At 42.2% G+C, this 24886-nt stretch overlaps 1 protein-coding gene across 1 annotated transcript in view; it reads right to left on the bottom strand.

Annotated features, from left to right (window-relative positions):
• The window catches only part of jade2 (jade family PHD finger 2), a 216190-nt gene that overhangs the window by 172241 nt on the left and 19063 nt on the right, over nucleotides 1-24886 (bottom strand). The window contains exons 2-3 of the mRNA XM_069669488.1: nucleotides 14309-14372; nucleotides 5689-5774 (exon numbers count right to left, since the gene is read on the bottom strand). Coding sequence (XP_069525589.1) covers nucleotides 5689-5774; nucleotides 14309-14372 — 150 coding nt within the window. The remainder of the gene's footprint in view (nucleotides 1-5688; nucleotides 5775-14308; nucleotides 14373-24886) is intronic.

Raw genomic sequence — 24886 nt, 5'->3', positions numbered from 1 at the left:
CGTAAAGTCTACATGCTACAAAAAAAACTCCCCACGCTCCGTTCCCACTCCACTCTCAGCTGCTGTGGTTGCTTTATTTCCAGAGTGTCTGTTTTCTGTTTAAATCATGGCTGCTGCCCGTTCTCTGTAAAGTTAAAAAAAAAAGAGCTGGCAGGTCTGACGAACCCAAACTGTGACACTGCTGAAGTGGTCAGAAGCAGATATTTGGCAGGTGAGCAGAAGAAGTGTCCCTCCTCGCTGTTATAACGGCATCACAAGTGGAAATGAGGAACACGACCTCAAGTGTCTGCTACTGCTTAAGTATTATTAGTTAAAGGGGTATGCTACTTAATCGGGGTCATGACCTTTGACCTGTTAAACATACAACAGGTTGCTGCTGTTGCCTCAGGACTCTCACTCTGACAGCAATTACTGACACCTGGTTGATTTTGAAGGATTCTTCAAACGTAGCTCAAGCCAATTTCTCTGATGTTTTTTTAAACTCAAAAGAAGAAAAACAAGCAGAAACCAAACCAACATGTTCTGTCATATCATGAGTGCGCAGTTTTGATTAAAGTATCTGATTCTGATGTAGGCAAGGAGCTTCTTGGCTCAGCTGACTAAGCGTTTCGTTACACTCTAAATGAACTATGGAGTGTTTATACCTGTTCCAAACGGCCACACCTGTCATAGTCTCTTCTTGGCGCCATCACACAGCCTCCTGGGGCCGGTTTCACAAAGATAGACTTTGACTATAACAAATAGTCAGACTTTAGATAGACGTCTCAATTGATACGTTAAAGCAGTTTAGTTCTTGACTATTTTAAACAGGACTATGGTGCATTGAATTCTTGGTAAATCAAGACTTTTTTCAAAACAAAATAAATGGCCGCTAACCGCTCAAGTCTGTTTACCCCAGCAGAAAATGTTTGTCTTTTGGAGGAATTCAACAGTTTATAGGGCATTTTACTTTGAAAATTCAGCCAAGAGTATAACAAAAACAACAACAACAACAACAACAACAACAACAACAACTACAAAAAACTGACATGGAAAAAAAAATGCAACAACAGTAAACAGTGTTCATCAGATTGTTGAAAGGATCAGCAAAGATGTGCAAAATTTGGTGCTACTGGTCAGTAGGTGTCACTGAGTGTTACCATGGTAACATGGGTCTTAGAGTTGAGTTAGCCTGGGGGTAAAGTGTCTAATTTGTTTGGCTTAAAATTAGTCAGTCTTTATTTTTGTGAAACAGTCTAACTTGCATTAGACTAATCTATGAGCAAAATTAAGACTGGCCTAAAACTATAGACCAGTCTAAAACATCTTTGTGAATCCGGCCCCTGATCTCTTTCTAAGAATTCTGTCTTACGAGTACTGTATGAAGTCTACCTGCTCGGGATCGTACAAAAAGAGCTACACTAAGGCTACACTCCGTCCTCAAAAGGCAGTCAGCATGGTGCAGTCAGTTGTTTGCAAAGTGACACAAACAGTTGAATGAATAGAATGTAAGAAAAAGGAGCTTCAGAGAGACGTTCAGATTTGGCCGATTTTCACACCTCCACACACCTGGTCAATCAACGCATGGAGTGGGCATGTAACTCTGTTTTTGGAAATAATCTAAAGTTAAAAGAATTAGGATGTCCTTCGTCCTTTTATCCCACATATCTGCATACTTTGAAATGAGCGAACAAACTAAGCTAAGCTAAGCTGCTGTGCTGCTATAAAACGCTCAAATCACGTAATAACCTAGATAGAAAAAGTGTTTACTTAGGTCTTCAACTTACCTGTATTTACCAAAACGATGTTCTTAAGTATCATATTTGTCCAAAACCCAAAGTCATTCACTTTAATGTCACAGAGGAGAATCATTCATTTAAAAGCTGACGTGAATCCATTAGTCATTGCATGTTTTCCATCTCCTTCTTTGAATTGCATGTATTAAATGAGTCACCTCTATTGTTAATGCGGTTCAGGTGAATGGAAACCCAACAATAGGAACTAATGACGAAACCAAGTCAACAATGAAAATGAAAGGGGACTTTTTATCTTCAATTATTCAACTGGAACTGGAATTTTTCTACACGTGCAAGCTTGTTAAGAAAACTCTACAAGCTGTGACTTCAAGTTCAAGTCTAAATTTGTTATCATTCATCCATATACAAGACATCAGAAGAACAAAATGTCACGGGGCGGCTGTGGCTCAGTGGTGGAGTCAGTCGTCTCTCAGTCGGAAGGTTGGTGGTTCGATCCCTTGGGCAAGACACTGAACCCCAAAGTGCTCTTGAAGGCATAGCCGTCGGGTATGAATGGGCATAGATCTGATTGGAGATTGGCATTTAGGCCTTTGCCATCAGTGTGTGAATGTGAGTGTGAAAGTTCAGTCCATTTACCAGTTACCGATCCTTTCTGGGGCAGCGAAACATGCAAAACTTGCAAATACAGACAAAAAAACTCGACAAGTAAGCAAGCCAGCAAAATGTACAAGTAGGTGAAAACCCAGGAGCTGAGAGCAGCGTGACCTGACAATATCTCCCACCCCTCCGAATAAATGCCAGAACACTTCATGCCCGACGCGGAAACCTTTCCTGACATCACTTCAGATGCACTTCTAACATTCTTGACTTGACAAAACTTTGCTCTGAACCTCAGTCAGATGTCACTCTCACCCTTTTGCTTTCTTTGACCTTTGCTGTCACTCACTGCCACCAGAAAAAAAAAGCAGAAAGATTACTGCAAAACATCATCCTTTACGAAAGAGCAGCGTTTCCCCCCTGGAGTGAGACGAGGAGGCAGCGTTATGAAAGGGAACGTGGCCCTCTGGCTCTTCCACTGAGGCCCGGGTCAAAGCAAAGAGCTACAGTAGTAATTACTGAGAGACTGATTGCTGACAGGACCTTCCAACAGCCTGTGGTTAACTGGAAGGAGCTGAGGGGGAGGAAGCTTCAAATGCTCGGGCTTGACAGACGCTCTGCTGATGACTTGTACTTCAGGGTGGTTCGGGGGCATGCGTGCCATTTTGCTTTATTCATTCCGCTTTCAACAGCTACAAAAAAGAAACATTTGTGCTTTTAAACTTAAAACAGTTTTTGACATTTTCCTGGGAAAGGACGGGGAGGAATAATGGCAGAGGAGAGACCGTATTAGCCTCTAAAATGATATTAAAACATTGTGTGTAAAAGATTTGTGTTTTAAGTGCTACAGAGTTTGATAAGTGCCATCAGAGGCTGTTACCTCCGCTCCTTTATCCCACAAAAATCAGCCCTGCTACGTTTAAGAGAAGATGTAATTTGTTCCAAATGGCAGATAGTTATTTTTGGAGTGAGACTCTTCAAACAGCAAGAGACGAGTTAAACAGATTTGAACCCACTTCACTGACAGAGTGGGAGGAATGTGTGATTGTGGCAGGCAGACCTTCAAACCACAACTGGTACCGTGCACCATGTTCCAACTGGTTTATGCCAGTTTCCTCCTCAGGGTGGTCATTTAAGAGCCCTTGGGATTTTTCATCATGACCATATGGATGCACAAACCTGGTAATTTAGCCAACCAGCCTGTGCCATCCATGTGCCTGGTTGATTTAGCTGTGGTGACGGAGATGGCTGTATTTACTTTGGACACAAGTGTTTGAACCTTTAAACCAAGGTAGGAAATTGGTCTAAGGCATGGAACTGACTCTGAGGAACTTAATTTTATAGTTCTTATAATTTTGTATGCTATGACAGAAGAATTTTATTTTATTTAAAGGTGGGGTATTGTGCTTATTTCAAGCTTCATATTTCACTCTGTGATACCGGTGGAGTAGCTTAGCATAATTTACAGTTAAATAGCCCTCATACAGCCTCTGCCTGAAACGACTCAGTCAGCACTGTCCCTTTAAGAAACCCTGCCCCTACAAGCCCGTTTCTTCAGCCTATATGCCCTTAATGCCCTGTGCACTGCCTGTTGGCACTAGTGTCCGATCGCACTTGAAGCAGTTTTTTGGCACTTACTGACTTCGTTCCCTCCTGTCTTGATCGTTGCGTGTGTTGTATTAACTCTCAGATGTACGTCGCTTTGGACTAAAGCGTCTGCTAAATGGAATTGCAACGTTCTGATTGGCCAGCTCTCTGAAGCCTGCTGAGGAGCAGAACTCTGTGTGTTGAGGCACGCCTCCTACCCTGTGGCCGTGTTACAGAGTTGTGGGCATAGAGTATACTTCACTTTTTCGATTTGAAATGAATGTCTGGAGCCTTCGTCCTTTTGTAAACACTGATGTATTTCCTTAACAGCCAAAGAAACACTTTCTCCAAGACAAGAGCCGTTGAGTGACGGAGTAAAATAACATTTCCGAAGCAGGCTCAGCTGCTGGGTGGGCATGTCCTTGAACTGTGCCAGGGGGAGAGGAAGTTCTGCTGTGTCTCGGGCAGATGCCCAAATATAGAGTTCCTCCACTTTGTGACATCACAAAGTGAAGCGTCTGTAGAAGTCTGTCTGAAAGAAAGTGTTCACAGCAGCCTGCAGACTGCGACTTTTTTAGCAAGGGATTACTCCAACCTCCTTTTACCTACAGATCTGAAACTTCACCCAGGTTTAGTCTGGACATCCAACATTGTAACAATATATGTATGTCTTAAAATGTGAAACAGCATAATACCCCCTCTTTAACCTTCTTTTTTACCAGGAATATTCCCATTGAGATACAAAAACTCCTAAAAGGAAGCTCTTGGCAAGACATAAGATCTAACAATGAGTTAGCAGCATTCAGCAATAAGACGTATGCATTCACTGGTCAAATAATGCTTAATCCTGTTTTTATAATCTACTATAATGATAAAATAATCAAGTTTAAGTTTAGGGTGACCTGGGGCAATAGTGTAGCTCAGTCTGCAAAGCAGGCGCCATATACAGAGGTAAATCCTCGCTGCATCGGCCATTGGTTCGACTCCAACCCCTGCCCTTTGGTGCATGCTGTCCCTGCTCTCTCCTCCCCACATCTTCACTGTCCTATCAATAAAGGCCCAAAAAAATCTGAAAAGGTTTTAGGTAACTGTAGCTCAGATCAAGATGAGGGAGCAAATATATTAAAAGTAGTTATATCAAAGGCAGAGAACATTTGAGGAATGACATAATGAGTCCATGTGCCCGAAGGTGGCATCTGCAACAGTTTAAGGAGTCAGTAAAGATAAGATAAATACGGAGGCAGTGCATGTAGTATGGCCTTATAAAGAAAGGAGTACCAATGTTTCATCTTATGGTTGTATAAGGAAGACAACTTTCTCATACAAGATGCAATCAAGTGTGCAAAAACCCCGAACCAGAGACAAATCGCAGAATAATCCTGCTTTTTTGCTTTGCAGGGTTTTGTGGTCTGTTACAAATTTCCAACATTCAGCTCTGCACAAGAAACAACCAAGTAGCAGCTCTGCCATCAGAGCTTTTCCAGAAACCAAACACAGCCCTGACTTTTGGTAGCTAATCTGGTTTAGTTTAGCCACTGGATCATAAAAGCAGCACAGTGATCAGAAACCCCCCGAACACCAGACAACACGCTGGAATCTGACCATTTATGACAATTCAGCAAAGCCACAACAAACAACAGACAGTAGTGCAGTGGAGCTAAACTGTAACTGGTTATAATGGGCAAACAGAGACTGGGTTTCATTACACACAGTTATATGTACTGTATAAATGCCTGAGTGAGTGAACCACACTGCTAAGATAACTTACCTCTGATGGTTTCTTGTGCTGGTGGCGGACCCATGTGCTGCTGGTGCCTGTGTTCTTGGATGACCTGGACCACGACGTCACCTGACCTGCAGCAACAAGGAAGACAACCATGGTCAGTATTAAGCTAATATTAGCTTCCACACTGGAAGGGGCAATGCCAAACCTTTACCAGGGGACACATTTCTACCACCGCATGTTATATACCATCAAAGTGCTGAACCTTTTGAGTCACAAACATCTTTTTCACTCTTATTTTTTTTGGAGCAGAGAAGAACAGATGAAGTCAGCCTTTCTGTCTCAAACTAGCACAACCCATTCTCACCTAGTCATCAAAAACAGCATCTTGGACAGTGGCTTGTTACGCCTTTTGTATGCTAAACTCCAGCTTGTCGTTTTGAGGTGGCGTAGAAGTCAGGTGATGCAGTATAAAGTTTGCTTGGGGTGGTGGGAGGGGTGACGGATTTGTCACACAAACACAGGACTTCATTCATGATTGATTCTTGTTTTTAACAAATACATGTTGACTTTTTTTTAGAGGTTAACTACTTTTCAAGTAAAGATACGTACGTTAGAAGTTACATAACTAGTATACGCAAGAACTTATTTAAACCCAATGATTGTAAATGATTGCTGCATGTCCAAAAGTCATAAAATGTAAAACGTTTGTCAGCATGTCTTATTTTGAAAATCTCACCTGATGTTGCTTATTTATTAGCGCTAACTTGACAGCTTTATTCTTAAAGTCTGAACATACATTTCAAATTCATGATAGCAAACTTAACGGTTGAGCCCTGCACGTGCCAAGCTGACGCTACAGAGTTACCCAGATCGTCATATTTTGAGCTTAGGGCCACAAACTAAGCTGCTATGTTTCATGAGAGTGAGAATGTATTGGCTAGCGTCACAGTTGTCCATCCATCCATTATCTATACTGCTTAGCCTGTTCAGAAGTCGCAGGGGGGCTGGTGCCGACCCCAGGTGTTATTGGGCGAGAGGCGGGTTACACCCTGGACTGATCGCCAATCAATCACAGGGCTGACACATAGAGACAGACAACCTTCATGCTCACATTCGCACCTACGGGCAATTTAAGAGTCACCTATTAACCCAACGAGCATCTTTGGACTGTGGGACAATGCCAGAGAGCATCTCTATTGCATGTTCTCCCTGTGCATGCAAATATGCACACTCTATTCGAACCAGGAACCTTCTAGCTGTGAGGCAACAGCGCTCACCACAGCAGCACCGTGCAGCCCTGTCACAGTTGTGAAGTATTTAAATCCATAACAATGTACTCATCTGGAGCAGATCATATGACAAACTCAATATGTGCTAGATTTATAGAGAATGTGCTTCCATTAGTGAGAATGTTGATTTAAATTGGGCTCTCGCTGTAGATTAGACTTCATGAACACAGCGTGCGTTCAAATTCACTCCAAAGAAACTTTATGGTCCCTTTGGAGGCATTTCGTCGATTTACAATGCAAATACAATAAAAACAGTGTAACATCAGCCATTATGAAGCAGCAGGGAATCAGCTGCTTACTAACGCTGCTCATCAATAAAGCAAAGTGATAAAATGTGCATGTGGAGAGTTCAGTGCCTGTGTAATTAACAGTGATGGAGAGGATTCAAAGAGTGCAGACAAGCAGCCAAACAAAAACCTTGTAGTGACGTTTGTGACGCCCGGGCAGCACTCTCACTGTGAGTCAGGCCTTTAATTGAAGCAGATTGATGATGATCTATTAAAGGGTTTAATAAGTAATGACAATATAAATAGCATCTTGTTAAGCAGTTAGTCCACTGTGGTCCTTTACAACCTCATTAATACGCAGCTTAATGGCAATTAACCAGACGCTGGAGCCAATATCCCACCCACCGCTTCAATCAGCAGCCCTGTGTGTGTTTTCCTGTGCGCCCGTGAACACAGGAGCGTGTGTGTAATTTCATTTATGCTGTTTTTCAATATATTCTTAAATCACAGAACCGCTGCAGCAGATATAGCCGAGAGCTCGTTCTCATGTGTGCAGCGTGAAGAAGGCTGTCATTAAAAATTGCATCACACCGCAATTAAATTACATCACACTCGCATAATGGAAAATACAAATTTGCCAATACTGTGTAATGTAGCACGTTGTGACCGTGACTGCATGTGTGTGTGTGAGCTGGTGTGTGTGTGTTTAAGTGTGTGTGCTGCCTCCCACTCAACATATTTCCCTCGCCGCCGCAGCAGCAGTACAGCTAATTTTACTTGTGACGTCTGAACAACTAACAGCGCCGAGGGCAGAGCTGCTGTCAAGCTTGTCTTCAAAATTACTGACTCTCTCTTTCCACACACACACACAATTTACACAAGAACATATACTGTAAATATAGAGCTGCTAACATCCATGCGCTTTCCAAAACGGCGTGCTCACAGCCACATACGCTCACTCTGTGTTTACATTAGGACAATGTCCAAATCCCTCAGTTTTATATTATTTATCCACTGTAACACACAGACACACAAAACACTTTCACTGCCACGGCACGACAGCAAATATGGTGTGAATTGACAGCCCTTCAAATTAATCCTCCTCTCAGCTGCTCTGAGTGGCGGTGTCAAAATGTACCAGTGAGCAGACTGTGCTGATAGGCTCTGCAATATGACCAACGTTTAATATCCCCATAACAATATGTGTGATTATATAGCATATTATATGTAAATGTAATTGTAGGAGCTGCATTTTAGTTTATTTTTATTAACATTGTTTATGTATATTTGAGCTTTTTATGTGCCTGTAATTATGTGTGTGCCCTCCACAGGTGGTGAGGGTGCTCATCTACTGTACAAGTCGGTGCTATAGATTGCATAAATAATGGACATAGCCACCATCTCCCATTGGTTTCTCGACTGCGAAAATGAAGCAGAAATATGGCCGCCGCCATGTTGGTTTACTGGAGCCTGAAGTGACCAAATTTGGATGAGAGGGTGGCGCAGCAGAAAAGCGAGCGGTTGAAAGACGCCAAGTTATCAAAGCTAAGCAGTCTGTGTCTGAGGCTGATCTATTAGCTTGTGAATGAGCTAGCTTAACTTTCCCAGGGGGGAGATTCTGTTTGTGGTGGTGACTAACAGCAGGTGTTTATTTATCAGATTAAAGAAGTAGCGGTGAGATAGCGGCGGGTGAACAACACCCAACAGGAAACTTAAAATAACTGATCTCCTCATCACTATTCGCTGTAATCTCTCCAGGGGACAGCCAACAACAATTAAATAAATGTACAGCAACAGGAAATGTACATAAACACTGAACAGGCTAACAAGCCGAGCTCAGTACACCTGCTGCTTAGTGCTAAAAATATATCAATACAATAACACTAGCATTTAACTCACCGAAAAGCTGGAGCTCAGAGTTCTTGCACGGCCATAAAGTTCCATAAATCCCACAGAGACAGATTATTTGTCCAAACTTTGAATGTAAAAATCCCCAAAGCCTCCAACAACACAAACAGGTCAAGTTAAGTTCAGTGACTGTCTGTGACCCAGCTTCTATGATTTAAAGCTTAATATAATTAAAAAAGGTGTGTAATAAAAAAAAATCACCCCCCATAGTTTTTTGTACCAGGCTGTAAACATGTTTATCTCTGCTGTAAAAATGGACATTTTCCCATCTGCTGTAATGTTATGTCTTAGCTTCTGGAGCCTCAAGTGGAGTGGCTTCATTTTCAAACATCAGAGGTTGCTGCTTGGTTGGTGCACATGGCACATCACGAAAGAAGACAGGCTGAAACTGTCATTGACCGCAGGCTCAGCAGAGAAGATTGATATCTGCAACATTATAGTTAGAAATATGGACATTTAAGCCATTGCATATTGTTTTTCATATTTTGTTTATGCTTGCAATAAAATTTGTGAAAATGCACTCACTGGATTTATGTTGGAGAAACAAGTCTGCACGTCTGACCAACTGCCTCCATACTCTCCATGTGGTTAAAGATAGGATGGTGGAAGGAGGTTACTTTTAAAGTTTTTGCCACTTCATTAATAAATAGTTTATATGAACAAAGCACCTAAAAAGGCCACTTTGAATTCCATTTTCCATTGTATACTTGCCAAATCAAGGGCTCCTCCTTATATTTGATTATTTTCCTCATTTTGTTGAGAAATCTTTTATAATACATTTGAATCCAGCATGTAAAAATATAACAGTATGAAATATGAAAAGCTAAACCAAAAACACTTTTCAGTTATTATAATTTGTAATTTGCATTGACTCGTCCATGTCTTTTTTTTTTTTTTTAGATGATTTATTTTGGCTTTTACTTTTATTTATAGGACAGCTTGAGAGACAGGATGTGACCAAGAGTTGAGCCTGTGCTCAGTATATCGAGGCCTGTAGCCTCTGTGCATGCGGTGCCTGCTCTACCAACTGAGCGAAACCAGCGATCAGACTGGTCCATGTCTGACTTCTTATACCTAAATCAATCCATGCAACAGAGGTGGTCCCTCAATAAGCTACAATTTCTTTGTTTTGTTTTGTCTTGTTTTGTCCTTTACATGGAATTACCTCGTTCTGTGTCGCGTTTACTGTCCTCCATGTTTGTTTGTGTGCAATGCAAAAACATACTGCCATAAAGTGTGATTTGTGGCAGGAAAATGTAATTCATTGAAATAAACGAGGGAGCATTATATGAAGAGATGGATGATGATTGTATTACCAAACTATATACAGTATATTGTTAAATGATCATATGTTAGCAAGAGCTAGAAAGAGAGACCCTGTTTTTATCCTTTAAAAGTTAACCAGGGCAGAGAGACTGTAGGTTTTCTCAAACATGTCACACACATGACACAGTGAGAGAGAGGCCATTTTAAATATGTGTCTTTATGTGCTTTGTAAGATTTCCTTTAACATCTCAATTTGAACACACCTGAACACCTATGGGAGATTTTGTAGCGACGTGTCAGACAGCAGCGCTCTTCACCACCATCATCCAAACACAAAGGAGACGTGGAGAGTCTCTGCCAAGGTGCACTGAGGCTGTTCTGGAGGCTGGAGGTGGAACAACACCTCACTGAGACACATTATGTTCGTGTTTCTTTCCATTTGTCACAGATTTGTATATTCCACTGCGAGCGTGTAGGAGTGCTATTTTACGTGTGTGGGTTAGGTATACGCACATTCAACAGGACTGTGAGCTCATCTGCTAGACATTTGGGAGTGTATTTATGCATCTGCACTCCACAAGAGTGTGTGTTTATGTGCAGGTTAGACCCACACGCCCCACATGAGGCAGCTGCACCGCTCCATCACTGTGGCGAGATAAGCGTACGGGCTGCAGCGCAGTTGGAGGTTACCATCATGGCCGTGTGTTAATTAAAAGCCCCGCTTGGTGCATGGCAGCCTAAATTATCATGGGCATCCTTCAATTAGAAACCTGATAACCTCCAGTCAACAGATGCAGCTGGAGCCCACGCCGCACCGGCCAGAGGAAGCTAACAGCTAACAGCTAATTATAAAGCAGGCAGCCCGGTCTTCAGCATGTGGCTCAGTCTGGTCTGAAATACAGCCTGTTAAACCTGCTGTAAAACCCTTTAAACATGCAGACCTGTGACCACATCACAGTGAAACCTGTGCCAGGTCACTTTAACCTGTGGTGGCCCCGCTGCAGTAAAACAGCTTTTTAAGTTTTAAGCGCCAGTTTACCCAGAATTCATCTCCATAAATCTACATTTTAAATAAACCTCAAAGTTTTTCAGGGTTATTTATCGTGACCGTCTGCAGCTTTAATTCAGGAAGTCTTATTAACTTCCAAAAGCTACATCCTCGCCTAGACTTGGACAGTTTGTGATGAATAAATGCAACTTTTAAACAGATTCCCCTTCGTGTTACTGAAGATTGAAGACTGGAGACTGACTGAAGATCATTCTTTGTATTAACTTTTCTTTTACAAAAGTCAAAAATTGAAACATTTCCATGAAGTTTATTATTCTGAAATACCAAAAATAAGTCAAAAGGAAAACTGAGAATACCTTTAATAATGATTCATTCACGCTGAGGATAAAGAGTGACTTTTAAAAGGTGTGCAGTAGAACAAAAAAACATGTTTTTACACCCATTAAAAGATCTAGTTCAATAAAGACATCTTTGATTTGATAGTTAAAAATGCGTTTTTGGGGCGCTGGTTTAGCTCAGTTGGTTACAGTCCTCGACGCACTGATCGCAGGTTCGACTCCCAGTCTGCCGATCATTTGTCCTCCCCCACTCTCTACTACCCACATTTCCTGTCTCTCTTCAGCTGTTCTATAAAAGGCAAAAAAAAAAAACTGGATCAAAATAAAAGTAAAAAAGCGTATTAAGCTAGCTTCAAAGTAATCATAAGTTTGCCTAGTATCAAATTAAATTACGCTCACTGGTTCAGCAGGGCTCTGACAAAGACACAAAACCAAAATTGAAGTCATATTTTGTATTCAACAGTTTTGCTTTCTAGTTCCCTGATGGATCTAATCGTGTGTCTATTCTGGCCCGACTGTGTTAAGGGAATGTATTTTTTTGGCCCTTACCCTTTTACTGCAAAATGCATGCTGCCAAAACGCCAAGAATGAGTCATGTTGAACTCCCAAAAGCTGGGAACAGACATTTGAAATTAAATATGAACTGCCAACTCTCTTCACTGTTTGTAGACAGTTAAGATCAGCTGTGAGAGCATGGTGTGCTTGTGTAACGCTGTACTGCTGTTTGTTAAATTGTTTATTATCCAATGAGATTTTCCAGCAGAAGCTGCCAGTGATAGACTGCCCAGATGTCAGCATCTCTTCATGACGGTCTTATAGACTGGATTTTAAGACATAAACATACAGTGCTTGAGACGGTCTTTATACACAGTCCAACTTCATATCAATGATGTCCATCTAAGTAGCTGTTTGAGTCGGTTTCTAGGTAAAAGTGTGTTTGCCAATCAATCAAACGGTCTCTAACATCGAATATGCAATTAAAGCTAAATTGAAAGTCTACTATTAAAGACCCCCTCCAATGTAAATTAAACTTTTAACCTTGCCTCCATACCACTGACTATCTTAAAAGCACAGATTCAGACAGGCATGGTGGCATATTGCACATATCTAAGGAACCAATACCATCAACCTGCAGGGTGGTGATACAACAAAGTCAGTACGCAAGCAGGACAAAGGACTAGTACCATAAAATTTGGTGTATAAGACGCACTTTTAATACATTTCTTCCATCTAAAAAGTGGGCTGCGTCCTATATACCGGTGCCACCAATATACCTGTATAAAATGCAGAGAGGTATGTTATTGTGTTATGGCATTTTACCCAGACGGTGGTGCCATCATCTAGCTAAGTTTGTCGGCTGTTAAGTGGTGACACCACATCTCCGCTTTAAACTGTTACCGCTAGCTACAGCGCCGGTAGCTAGCAAGATTGTCAACATGTTGAAAACAGATGGTAGGCTGTAAATGTTTTAAATGAAAATAAATTGAAATAGTGTAGAAATAACTTGTATACACGTTTTTATTAATAAATAGCTATAGAAAACCTTTTTCCCTCTGGGATACCCCAAAAACAAACTGCGTCTTATATTCCCATGCGACTTATATCCTGGATTTTAAGGTAGTTGTAGCCATTAGTCGACTAGCCGTCGCACATTTTCGACATTATTTAATTGTCTATAACATTGTTAGCACTGGGGCTAGCGCTGTTGCCTCGTGCAGGGACATTAGGTTAATTGGTGACTCTAATTTACCCGTAGGTGTGAGCATGAAAGGTTGTCTGTATCTATGTGTCAGTCCTGTGATTGACTGGCGATCAGTCCACGGTGTACCCCGCCTCTCGCCCAATGACAGCTGGGATAGGCTCTGCGACCCTGAACAGGATAAGCAGTATAGAATAATGGATGGATTGTTAGCGCTGTGCTACTTGACAGCGGAATGGGTTACATTACAGACAACAGACAAGGCAGCTTATGGATCGAGTTAGGTAACATTTGGTTGACTGTTAGAGGGCAGCCCTTACAATTATGTTTCTAACACTGCAGAGAGCGAGATATAACATGCAGAACTATTTGGATACGTTGACTGCGGCCGAAGCGACAGGGAAGCAACTCATTACACAGTCAGCTCCTGGCCAGCTGTAGGGTGGGCCTTTGATCACCAAGTTTGGAAGTTTAAATTGCAGGTAAAGAAGACAAACCACCACATGTATCATTTTCTTTGTAAGAATCTGTTTTTCATTATATGTAGGCCTGTATGGTTGTTATTTTTGTTGTCTTATCTCAACTACTGTTTCAGCAGCTATCCTTTTTTGAATCTCTTGACAGCCGCCCTCATACTCTATAATGCTTAATGGCTTAAAGGGCTCCCTATACTAACCTGTATCGGAGCCGTGTTTAAAAAGGGCAAGTCTTGAGTGGAGGCGGGACAACAGTGAGACAGGGAGAAAGTCTATATGCAGAGAGGATAAGAGAAATACCCTGCAGGACTTGACTTAAACCAGGCAGCTCACCGTATAACAGCAGCTCAGGAGCTCACTTTTCTGACACTTCCAGGTTTTTTACTTCCTCACACACACAGACACAGAAACACACACACACACACGCCACAACCTCTCTCTCCAACTTACTGTCGGTGGTGTCGGAGTCGTTGCTGCTCGTGGAGTATTTTCTCCTCTTCTTTTCGCTCTCCATCTGTCAGGGAGGGAGGGAGGGAGGGAGGGGGGCAAGAGAGAGAGAAAAATGACGAGTGAGAAGATGTTCACCATGAAAACACGAGTGTTAATGAAATAATGCGCTGATGGCACAAATCTGTCGGAGCCTCCAGCAGGCAGGCAGCCAGAATAAACCCACTTGATCACCGTTACACATTAGAGCTTCGGACACGCTGGGAACCTCACAATGATACAGTTGTTCTGTTTCCTCACATACAGTGGGAGTCCTTGTACATGTCGACGCCTGTGTATTCATGCAGCATTAGAGCTGTATTCACTGGGAGCTATTGTAAAAGTCCCCTTTTATGCATCTGCTTTAATACTGCAGGTACTTTTTCTTCAGAAGAGTAAAACCAATCAGCACATGGCAAAACAAAACACGACTTCCTCCACGCCAGCTCAAACTGCTGAAGCTTTAAGCACTAAAAGGAGCTTTATTCTGTGTTTCTTTGTGATAAGGGACATTAAAAAGCAACTCTACGTTGAGGACATCATTTGCCTTACCGTCTTTATTCTGATATTTTCACTATGAACACAGTTTTAAAATTAGGCTTGTGCTGCTTTCCAGCTTCATGCAAATATGATTTACATAACCAGAAGATACATGCAAAGTTTTATGCACAGGCTGGAGTTACATAATGTAAACATATTATTTAAGAGATGATTTGCGAAGAGCATGAGGTAATCTGATAAGTTTCCCTTTTCATAAGCGGTAACTGTGTGTAGGTGTGTTTTTGGACCTCACTAACGGAGATACAAACTGCATCCTTGCTGAATGTTCTTACCGTTTCTCTTCATCTGAAGTAGGGCTGCACAGTTAATCGAATATAAATCCCGATCACGATTTTGGCTTCCCCGATTAAATAATTGATTGACATCGATAGTGACATTTAAATTGCTCCACCCATAGAAAATGGAGACTTCAGTTTTGGTGTGCCGACCTTGCAACGGCAGTTTAGAGTGGAAGAGTAAACAACAGAGACCGGGGTTATGCTTCAACGAGTGACCATATTAACTGGTGACTTTCAGCCGGATGCGTCTGTGGTTGTTGTGGTAACAGCAGCTGTTGAAAACAGGAAGAGAGTATGTAGCTGTCCTTGTGAAGACCTCTTTGTTGTTTTTCATTATGAGCTCAAAATATTCTTATCTGTTGCGTCTTTGAAGTGTTGTTTGTGCAGACGTGTCATGTCGGCTTAACGCTTAGGTGGTTTTAAACCCTGCTTAATGGTATGCTAAAACAGGAAGAGAGCAGTTCACCCTTTAAAGCGAAACAGCGGTCCTCCCAAAACTGCTCGTCATCGGTTGTTTGGAGGTATTTCAGGTTTAGGGCAGGTGATGTTAAGCAAGAGGATAATATGCAAAGAGTGCATGAAACCTGTGTCCGCGCCGCAAGGCAACACAACTAACTCAACCAGCTGAAAAAACAGCACAAAGTGCAGCATGATGAGTGTATGAAGGCCAAGAGGAATAACGTCAATACTCTCTGTCCTTGTCCTGCGTCAAGTCAGACATCCATAACAGCGACTGTGCAGCGCGACACCCTATTCACCCAACTCCCAAAGACAGACCAAAATGACCAAAGATATTGGTCAAAATACTTGGGATTATCGTGCAGCCCAAATCTGAAGGCTGAATTTCTTTTCTTTGCATTTGAAATGTACTGTCTGTAATCATAAGTTTGTCTGGCAATAGAAACTGTTTACTACCAATCCAGCACAGACCAAAGAGAACAGTCCACTGCTTCGGCCTTCTGTGCCTTGACGGACCAACCACTGCTCCGTCAGTGTTGTATTCATGTTTGCTTGATGAATCACTTGCGCTGCTGCTTGTATAAAAAGGTGCGAGATAAATAAACTTGAGTTGAGTTAAAGAACACCCATCGTCACTCTCAGGAAACATTAAGGGAGCATGAACTAAATAGATAGCAATGAAAATTACCTAAAAAGTCTGGTATGACGCTTTCCTAACTCCGGGTTTGTTATTAAAAAATGTCCCTGACGAGGATTAAAGTGAAAAGAAAAGAGGAAAGTACAGATCAAGGACACAAAAAAACCAGCCTGAAAACATTTTTAAGCTCTTGCCCTGGTCGCTGAAAGGCCAAAGGAAGAAAATATATGGTGTGCCACTTGGAGGGAAAAAGGAGGGCACGGGTCAAGAGAGTCTGAAAGAGCGAGAAATGAAGCAAAAGAGAGCGGCAGATAGAGTCAAGAAGTCAAAAGCAGGGTTTAGCGTTCTGCTACACCGAGGCAGGAGAGCGAAAAGAGGAGGAGGAGGTGGGTTACAAGCTTCAGAGATTTATGTGGCCGTAAAACCGTGCTATTCCCTCTTATAAGGGGCTCTTCCTGCACCCCGGCCTCCCCCGGCCTGCCCTACACACACTTAACTACTCTGACATTTATGCTGACAGGAAAACACAGCGCTTCTCTGCTGCCTCTGAGTATTAACATTCCCAACTCCTGCCACCTTCCCTTTTCCCCCCCTTCACCTTTTCCATCTTCCCTGCCTTACAATAACAGGGACACAGGGAGTCTGAGGAGTGAGGTTAAGTACATTATTGACTTCCACAGCCTCTCTCGCCTCCTCGCTCGCCATCTTTCCAGCTCGTCCCATCCGTCTAGCTCTGCCTCGTCTTCCTGCCTTCGAGGAGTGTGGGTAAGTACATCATTGACTTCCTCCAGCTACGTCTGTCTGACTGAGAGTCTGCGCGATTCAGCTCAGGGTTTCCCCTCGCCTATTAAAGTCTCCGACGACCCACTTAAACCACACTCAGGGCACTAAAGGTTTTCTGTTTTGTGTTTTTAACGCAGCACACTCATTTCCCCCGCTGACCACCCAAAGGAAAATGTGAAATACGGTTACATATATTGAAAAGAGTGTCGTTATGAGTTGTCTGAAGTCACACAGGCTTAACCAAACACCAAGGACAAATACATGAGAACTTTTAAGCAGCCACTCAACAGAACGAGCATTAAAAGGTCTGTTTTTAGCAGGAATATTTACTCAGGTGTCTCCCATGTATTAGGTAGCTTTACCTGTAGCTACAGCTGTGCAGGGTTATTTTTTATGATTAGTTTAACTGAGCGGGGCGCCATCCATCAACATTATGGCTTTGCTTTGTTGCATTACATGTATGAAACTCCTGCAGCATTTTAAATTTATACACCAGGTTTATGAAAAGCATTCATCATGAGGTGGGAGGCATTTTAATGCTTCAGATATGCTGCAAAGCTAATATTTTAGTTTGTGAGATAAGACTGGTTCTGGTAGCAATTTAAGCTTTGTTATTCCCACTGCAGCTCCAACAGTAATACATGTATCTTTTACCCTCTTACCCATCAACGCGACTATGTTCAGTTCTCAGCTGCAGCTTCCAAACATCCGTCAAATACACCTGACATTGTGGGAAACCTTAAGAACGGCTGAGTGAGCGCACCGCAGAGTTGATCAGGCTGTTTGTTGGATGGAGCTCGTAAATGAAGAACCTCAGACCAATTTCCAAACAGGGCTCAGATTATTTTCAATGTCAATTAATGTGACAATATATGTGTGATGAATCTATTGTTGTTTCAACTAGAAACACGAACAGACGGTGGAAAGTTGCATAATTTTGTCCCAGAGCCAAAGTCAAAGTTTTCTGACAGCGTTTGTGTTGAAGGACTCCAAAACCCAGAGATATTCAGCTCAGTACATACTAAGATTGGAAAATATATTATCCTCACAATAGAGAAGCTGGAACAACCAAATATTAGGTACCTTTCTTTCGCGATTGACATCAACTATTTTAATAATTTAAATTAGCAAAACAACTACAGACTTTCTCCTTTGTCCTCAGCTCATTGTTAACCAGTCCCTCCAGGAAGTTGCGATGTTATGTTCCCGTGAATTTCCACAAAATTAATTCAATTGCCGCGATTATTTCTCGACCTTGCAATTTTTTCTGCAAACTTGACCAATCATCCTGTTTCCCTCAGTGCTTGGAGGCATTTACATCACCAAACTTCCTTCTTTGTGTGACGACCCTCTGGGAACAAGCCTCACCATTTAAAGGCCTGGTAGGCGGAGTCGGGTCATCAGGACATTTGGATCACCTGCCATATAAGCTGGTGACAATCAGCCAATCTTCCTCTCTCCCCTGGCTTCCACCCTGTTTGGTTTTGTTGTCTTTAGTTTGCCTCAAAGGTATTATAAGTAGGATTTTCCTAGAAAAATAAAATATAGACTTTTACAAATATAATATAAATCATCACTTATGGGCCTCTATTCATGTGTGTTGGTGAGTGTGTGCAGACCCTTGTGAGACCCTTCCCTCTGCTTCTCTTCTGTTGTTTTGCTTTGCACGGGACGTTTTCAGGAGGGGCGCTGTTGTGGTTCCCTGAGCCAATCACAGCGTATAGGTGAGTGTGGGAGTGGTTCAAATTAGCAACTGGGCCCCATTCAGACGGGCGAACATGGCGAAAGAGCGATGCAGAGTTGTTCCTTCTTTCTGTTGGACAGGTAGTTTCCTCAAGCCGGGTAGGACAAGCTAACTGGCGGTTAGCATGCTAGCACAAAGGTAACTGTGATGCAGGCATGTTCTCACAAGAGAGAGTGAGAGTGAGCTTCTAGTGCCGAAGATCCCAGGAGGAGGGGCCTAGTTTGAATGTGTTGTGGGCAAAATACAAGGGAAAATCCTACTTTTTATACCTTTAATGTTGAGTTTTACTTTCAGTTATGTAAAATAAACCTATTTTTACTTGAACTTGTGTGGTCTCCCCTTCTTTTTCCAGCCTTGAGCCGGGCTGTGACATTTGATATTCAAAATATGTGTCTGCAGTGAAGCAGACAGCTGATTGGTGTGACCCTCTCCATTTCATGAGCAACCTAATCCAGTGTCTTTAAGGAGACTCCATACAGTCATTCCATAATAATAAATCCATTCAGTTTTTACACATTTTATTTTAGCGTCTTGTTCCAGAAATCGACCAGAAGCGATGTCAGGAGACAAACAGCTCGCTCAGCCAACAGATACATGTATCACAGTGGATGAGTAATGTGTTAAACTGGGAAAAAAGCCTCAAAACACAGCAACTGGCATTGCAACTTTTTAAAAAGCAGCCGCAAAATCGGGCATTTTTGGCCGCAACAATCACGGAAAAAGATCATGAAATCCTGTAGGGAGTATTTAACATTCCAATAAGGAATATTTCAGAGAACTGAGTCATTGTTCTTTACAGAGAAGAAAATATAATGGATTATTTTAGACAGACAACATCCGATGGATTCTCAGATTGCATTTTAACTGATGAATTCCACCTATTCTTCTTTCCACATGGACTCTGTTCCCACAAACAAACCAAAGCCTGTTATTGATCAATACTATGGGGAATCTTTTATTCATATACAGATATCTATTAATAGAGATAATTTTGGTGGAACTACTTTCTTTCAGGTGTGGAGGCAGCTGGAGACTCCATGTATAAAACACACATCTGTCAACACAATGAATGACTGCAAACTGTATTCCAAAGAAGGCATCATCATCTTTCAAAGTAAAGCTGCCCACCAAGCACCACTGCAGGTTTATTTGTGTGCACTCTTTAGTGCAGTTCACAGCATCCAAACACATTTTAGCAGCTGGCTAATAAAACACACGCAGATGACATCACACGCAGCAGCCAGCTGCACGGACCAACTGTCGGAGTTAGCAGTGACAAAGACAAGGAGAAGACATGACACAGCAGGAAAGACGCAGGTGTTGATAATAAAATGCACGATGGCTGGGTTCCACAAACCTCCAGATACTCATTTATTGTGCGGGCAGGTTTAGCAACACACACAAACAGACACCCCCCTCTACACGCACAACATCTCTTGACTCTTAGGTCGGCAGATCTGACCATCAAATACAAATATATTTTGCTTTTAAAGTCCTATCATGCTATTATGGGGAGCTAATGCCATTATGGTAGGAAAAAAATGCTATTTCGCTCTTTGGAGGACGCTCTCCGCTTCTCCAATGAGCCCTGGAAAACCTCCGCCAGACTACGTAAAACGCGCATCTGGTGGAGGCCAGGGAGCTTGCTAAACTACACTTCCTCAATCTAGGACGCCCGCCTCCAATGTCATGTCTCGTTCAAAATCATCAGGTTTGAAATGTAGACTGCAGACCTGAAGATTTTAAACGATCCACCGGTATATTCTCGTCGTATTGCAGATTCTGTACCGCTCTGAGCCATTGCCTGCAGCAAAGCAGAAGTATTTCATTCAAGCGTCTCTCACTGGGCCGTTCCTTTCAGAGGAAGGGGCGCAATGCATGCTGGGTGTTGTAGGAATTTAAAACGGGCAAAACCACAAGCTGTTTGTACAACTTTCTCCACAGCTATGGCGCCAATTTCAAATATTATTGCTTCTATCGATTACAGAGAACACCAGCTCTGACTGACAGTGGCTCTTTCCAGGGGCGAACTGCTCCTTTAAAAGGTCTCAACAATCGAGGTTCAAGTGTTTTTGAATTGCATGAAAACATAAATCACTTTTTCTGTTTTTGCATTTCAAGTCTATATTATCACCACTTTGGGCAAAAGTAATTACAGTAAAGTGCATCATTCACGCCTCAAGTTATCTGCTGCAGCTTGAAAAATGATACAATCTCTCTTATTTTATTGCACTGCAGACAATTTTTTATGCCAGCTATTTCACAACAGGCTTTGCATTTTGCAGATGGTTGACATTTCTGTTTGGAATAAAAGACTTTTCTTCACCAAAGATTTCACACTGACATATTAGTGAGTTTGTGGCTAGCCATCAACATTTGGGTTTAATTTGGTTTGCTGACAATGCTAACCAGGCGACGCTCGGCTAAGTCACAAATCCACAAACGTTTTCCCAGTCGTGTTGAGACAGCACTCGATGATGCGCCCTATAATTGTGTTTCTTTGAAACAGCAGCAGGCGAAGAATCATTTAGATTTTGGTTCCACATCTGTCCCACTTTTTATGTGTTGGCTGTTTTTGGTTATGGATGTTTTGACAGAACACTTGATTATATGCCCTCTCCGGAGGGAAAGTTGGACCGCCAATTTTCTGGCTACATCGACCAGAAAAGGAAACCATCACCAACCAGTCTGGAGAGTTTTGGCAGCTTGAGTTTGTTGAGTCTACCAGCCACTTTCACAATAAAAACAACGGCTTAGATGTCCTCTTTTAGCGTGCAATTGTGAAATAATCACCAGGTATTGTCGTTGCAAAAGCTTATTCCTGCTGACGAACTGATTATAAAGGCATTTCCTGGCTGCTGGATCTTTCACATCTGGATAATGGGTGTCTCTGTCACATGCAGCTTTTAAAGGGTTTAACCTGTGATTGTAAGCCGACAGGACTGTCTCTTTAACCTCTTGTTCTGATGGCACCCCAGCATTTCTCAACGCGCATGTAAGATGGGAACTGCTGGCCCATTAAAGTGAAAGAACCGGCAGTAATTGGAAATGTCACTGTATGTCCTTAAAATCTCCCCGCTCCTCATTTCTGGAGCAGGATCACCTTCAACAGCCGCCAAGAAAAGTCTCCAGGTTCATTTTCCCCATCACTCTTTCTCCCTTATTCTCTCCTCCTTCCACTCTCTCTTTCATCTTTGTCTTTTTACGTCTCTCTGTCTCCTTTTCTCTCATGCAGTACAGACAACCCCGTCTCAATCAGTCCAGTGAACCAGAGCCCGCGCTGTAGATTGAGATATTTCTTGTTTTCTCTGGAGAGATGAGCGGGTGAAGGAGGGGGGAAAAAAAGGAGAGACGGAAAAGACTCGTAAATGTACAACTTCATCTCAATCAGCCCAGTGAACCAGACTCCCGCTCCAAACTGGCTTACTTCCTGAACACTAAAGCAGAGGAAGAGTCAGAGAGAGAGAGAGAGAGTCTGTGACGGCCTGACTGCTGTCTTGCCAGACAGTTATAACAGATGCTGCAGGAATTGTGGGCTTTTATCGCCACAACTATTAAAAGATATCTGACCTACAGCATTTGAATAAAAGCTCCAACCATTGTTAATTTAGAGTTGAGTTTTAGAGCTGCACAATTAATCAAATATTAATCCCGATCACGATTTTGGCTTCCCACGATTTAAAAAATTGATTGACGCCGATGTTAACAGTCACTCCCCCGGGGGGGTGATCGAGGTGTTTTGGCTTCACTTTTGGGGGGGCTGGCATGTCATGTCATGTCATGAGCGCCTACCTTTCAGCGGCAGTTTAGAGTGGATGAGTAAACGAAAGAGACCGGTGTCATGCTTCAACGAGTGACCATGTCAACTAGTGACTTTCAGCCAAATGCGTCTGTGGCTGTCGTAGTTACAGCAGAATACGTAGCTGCCTTTGTGAATGTCTTTTTGCTGTTTTTCATTATGAGCTCAAAATATTCTTATCTGATGCGTCTTTGATGTGCTGCTTGTGCAGACGTGTCATGAAGGCTGCGAAAGCTCAGTTGTATTTAGAACATTGCTTGCAGGTTTAGGGCAGGTGATGTTCAGCAAGATAAAGTAATATGCAAAGAGTGCATGAAACCTGTGTCTGCACCACAAAGCAATACAACTAACTTAACCAGCTGACGTCACTACTCTCCGTCCTTGTCGAGCATCAAGTCAGACATCCATAACAGCGACGCTGTACGGCACGACACCCTATCAGCCCAACTTCCAAAGACACACTGATATTACCAATGTCTGTGAAGGTTCTCAGTCATCCAGGTCGTGATAATTCTAAGCTTAATCAAAAAGACGACTGGACTTGGTTGAAGTTCTTGAAGACGTTTCACATCTCATCTGAAAGGCTTCTTCAGTTAAACACTGACTGGTGGGCAGAGCTAGAGATATAAGCCTCTGTAGGTCATATTGGCATATTAATGATACTACCAATGCAATTTGCTTTGCACTCTGCCTCTACAAGTTGCACCAAATCCAGGTAAAGAACCCAGTTAAGTCTTAGATTGATGCAAAGTTTGTAGATGAGCTGGAATGCAGCACAAAATGGAAATAAGTGTTTATTTAAATGTAAAAGTACATTAAAAAAATGTCCCTAAAACTAATAAATAATCGTGATCTCAAAATTGATCATTTTGGCCATAACCGAGCAGCCCTACGTAGAGTATTGCTGTTTAATGGAGCAGCATTGTGTGTATGTATTATACTACCTTATTGTTCCAGCGGGTTTTGTGGCATTATAAACCCAAACTGTACCAGCACTGTCTAAACCTGCACTCTGTCAGAGCTGGAGAACGACAATAGCTGCAGGCATCCAGCTGTCAGACTCAATGAAACCCTGTTGTACGAGCAACAGAACGCTATCAAACAGGAAGAAATTCACAACCATGTTGTGAAATAATGCGGTTTTGGTTTGGCTGAACTTCTCTAACAAATAAAAAACATGTCTCCTGGCTACATAAGAGAGTAAGAAATGAAGTTTGGGAAGTAGCAGAGAGAAGGGACGAGATTCAGAGATCGAGAAGACAGGGATCATGCATCAAAGATTTAAGAGTGATGTCCAGAACGATGGAGGACGAAGAAATCCAGACACTAACAGACCAAGAGAAATCCTGCACTCATCTTTACATAAACTACATTTCAACACACAATCGAACAGTATAAATAAAGAAGCACAGATTAAACTAGCAGACAAATGCAGAACGCAGTGAGAACATGAACTACTTTAACCTTTAAGCTGCTCTAATCACCGAGCTGTATTAAACAGAACTCGCTCTGCTAATGAGCTCATTAATTTAAATAATAAGTTAATGGAGTGAATATGAGTTTTTCCTTGTTAATATGCAGATTTAATAGAAGGAACCTGTAGAGCAACTATACAATTTGTCTAATGCGGTGTGTTGTATTGTGTGAGCACACAGGCACGCAGACGCCACTATAGGGACACATTGTCCTGCCCGACGTCGTTATGGTGGCAGGGGATAAAAATAGAAGAATTACGCATGCAGACACAATTTGTACATGCATTCACTGAACATACAAACACATCATTACACACATACATAAACACTTAAACTGTTGGCATGCTTCCCTCTGCCCTGTGGCCAAGCTACATTACATTAAAGAGCTGTGTGACTGAGCCGTGGCCTCCTTTTCATGCATAGCTCACATCAGCCAGGGGGCAATGAAAGGCAGCCAGACAATGCACAGCGTACACACACACACATGTACAAACAAAACAGAGGAAATGGCCAACAGCATGGCTAATAACTGAAGCAGCAAGATCTGGTGTGACAGGAAATCATTAGCTGAAGGTTAAGAAGTGAACATCAGCCAAGAGGGCTATTTTACTGAAGACAAATCTGGTCGACTTAAATCCAGATTCATCCAGATTAGTTATTTAAATGTAAACTAGTTTTTTTTAGGAGGGTCTAATAGAGTTACCTTTAAAGGGTCCTGCACACCCACACAGGTGTTTCCAATTGCTTTAAAGGTGCTTTCACACCTACAGTCCGTTTGTTTGATCCGAATCAAAGACCAAATTGTT

Source organism: Semicossyphus pulcher, unplaced genomic scaffold (genome assembly GCF_022749685.1).
Source record: "Semicossyphus pulcher isolate SPU_LCO1_2020_fin unplaced genomic scaffold, fSemPul1.0.p SCAF_10, whole genome shotgun sequence".
Taxonomy (NCBI): domain Eukaryota; kingdom Metazoa; phylum Chordata; class Actinopteri; order Labriformes; family Labridae; genus Semicossyphus; species Semicossyphus pulcher.
Note: the sequence above shows the minus strand (reverse complement) of the source record. Positions and strands in the feature narration are given on the sequence as shown.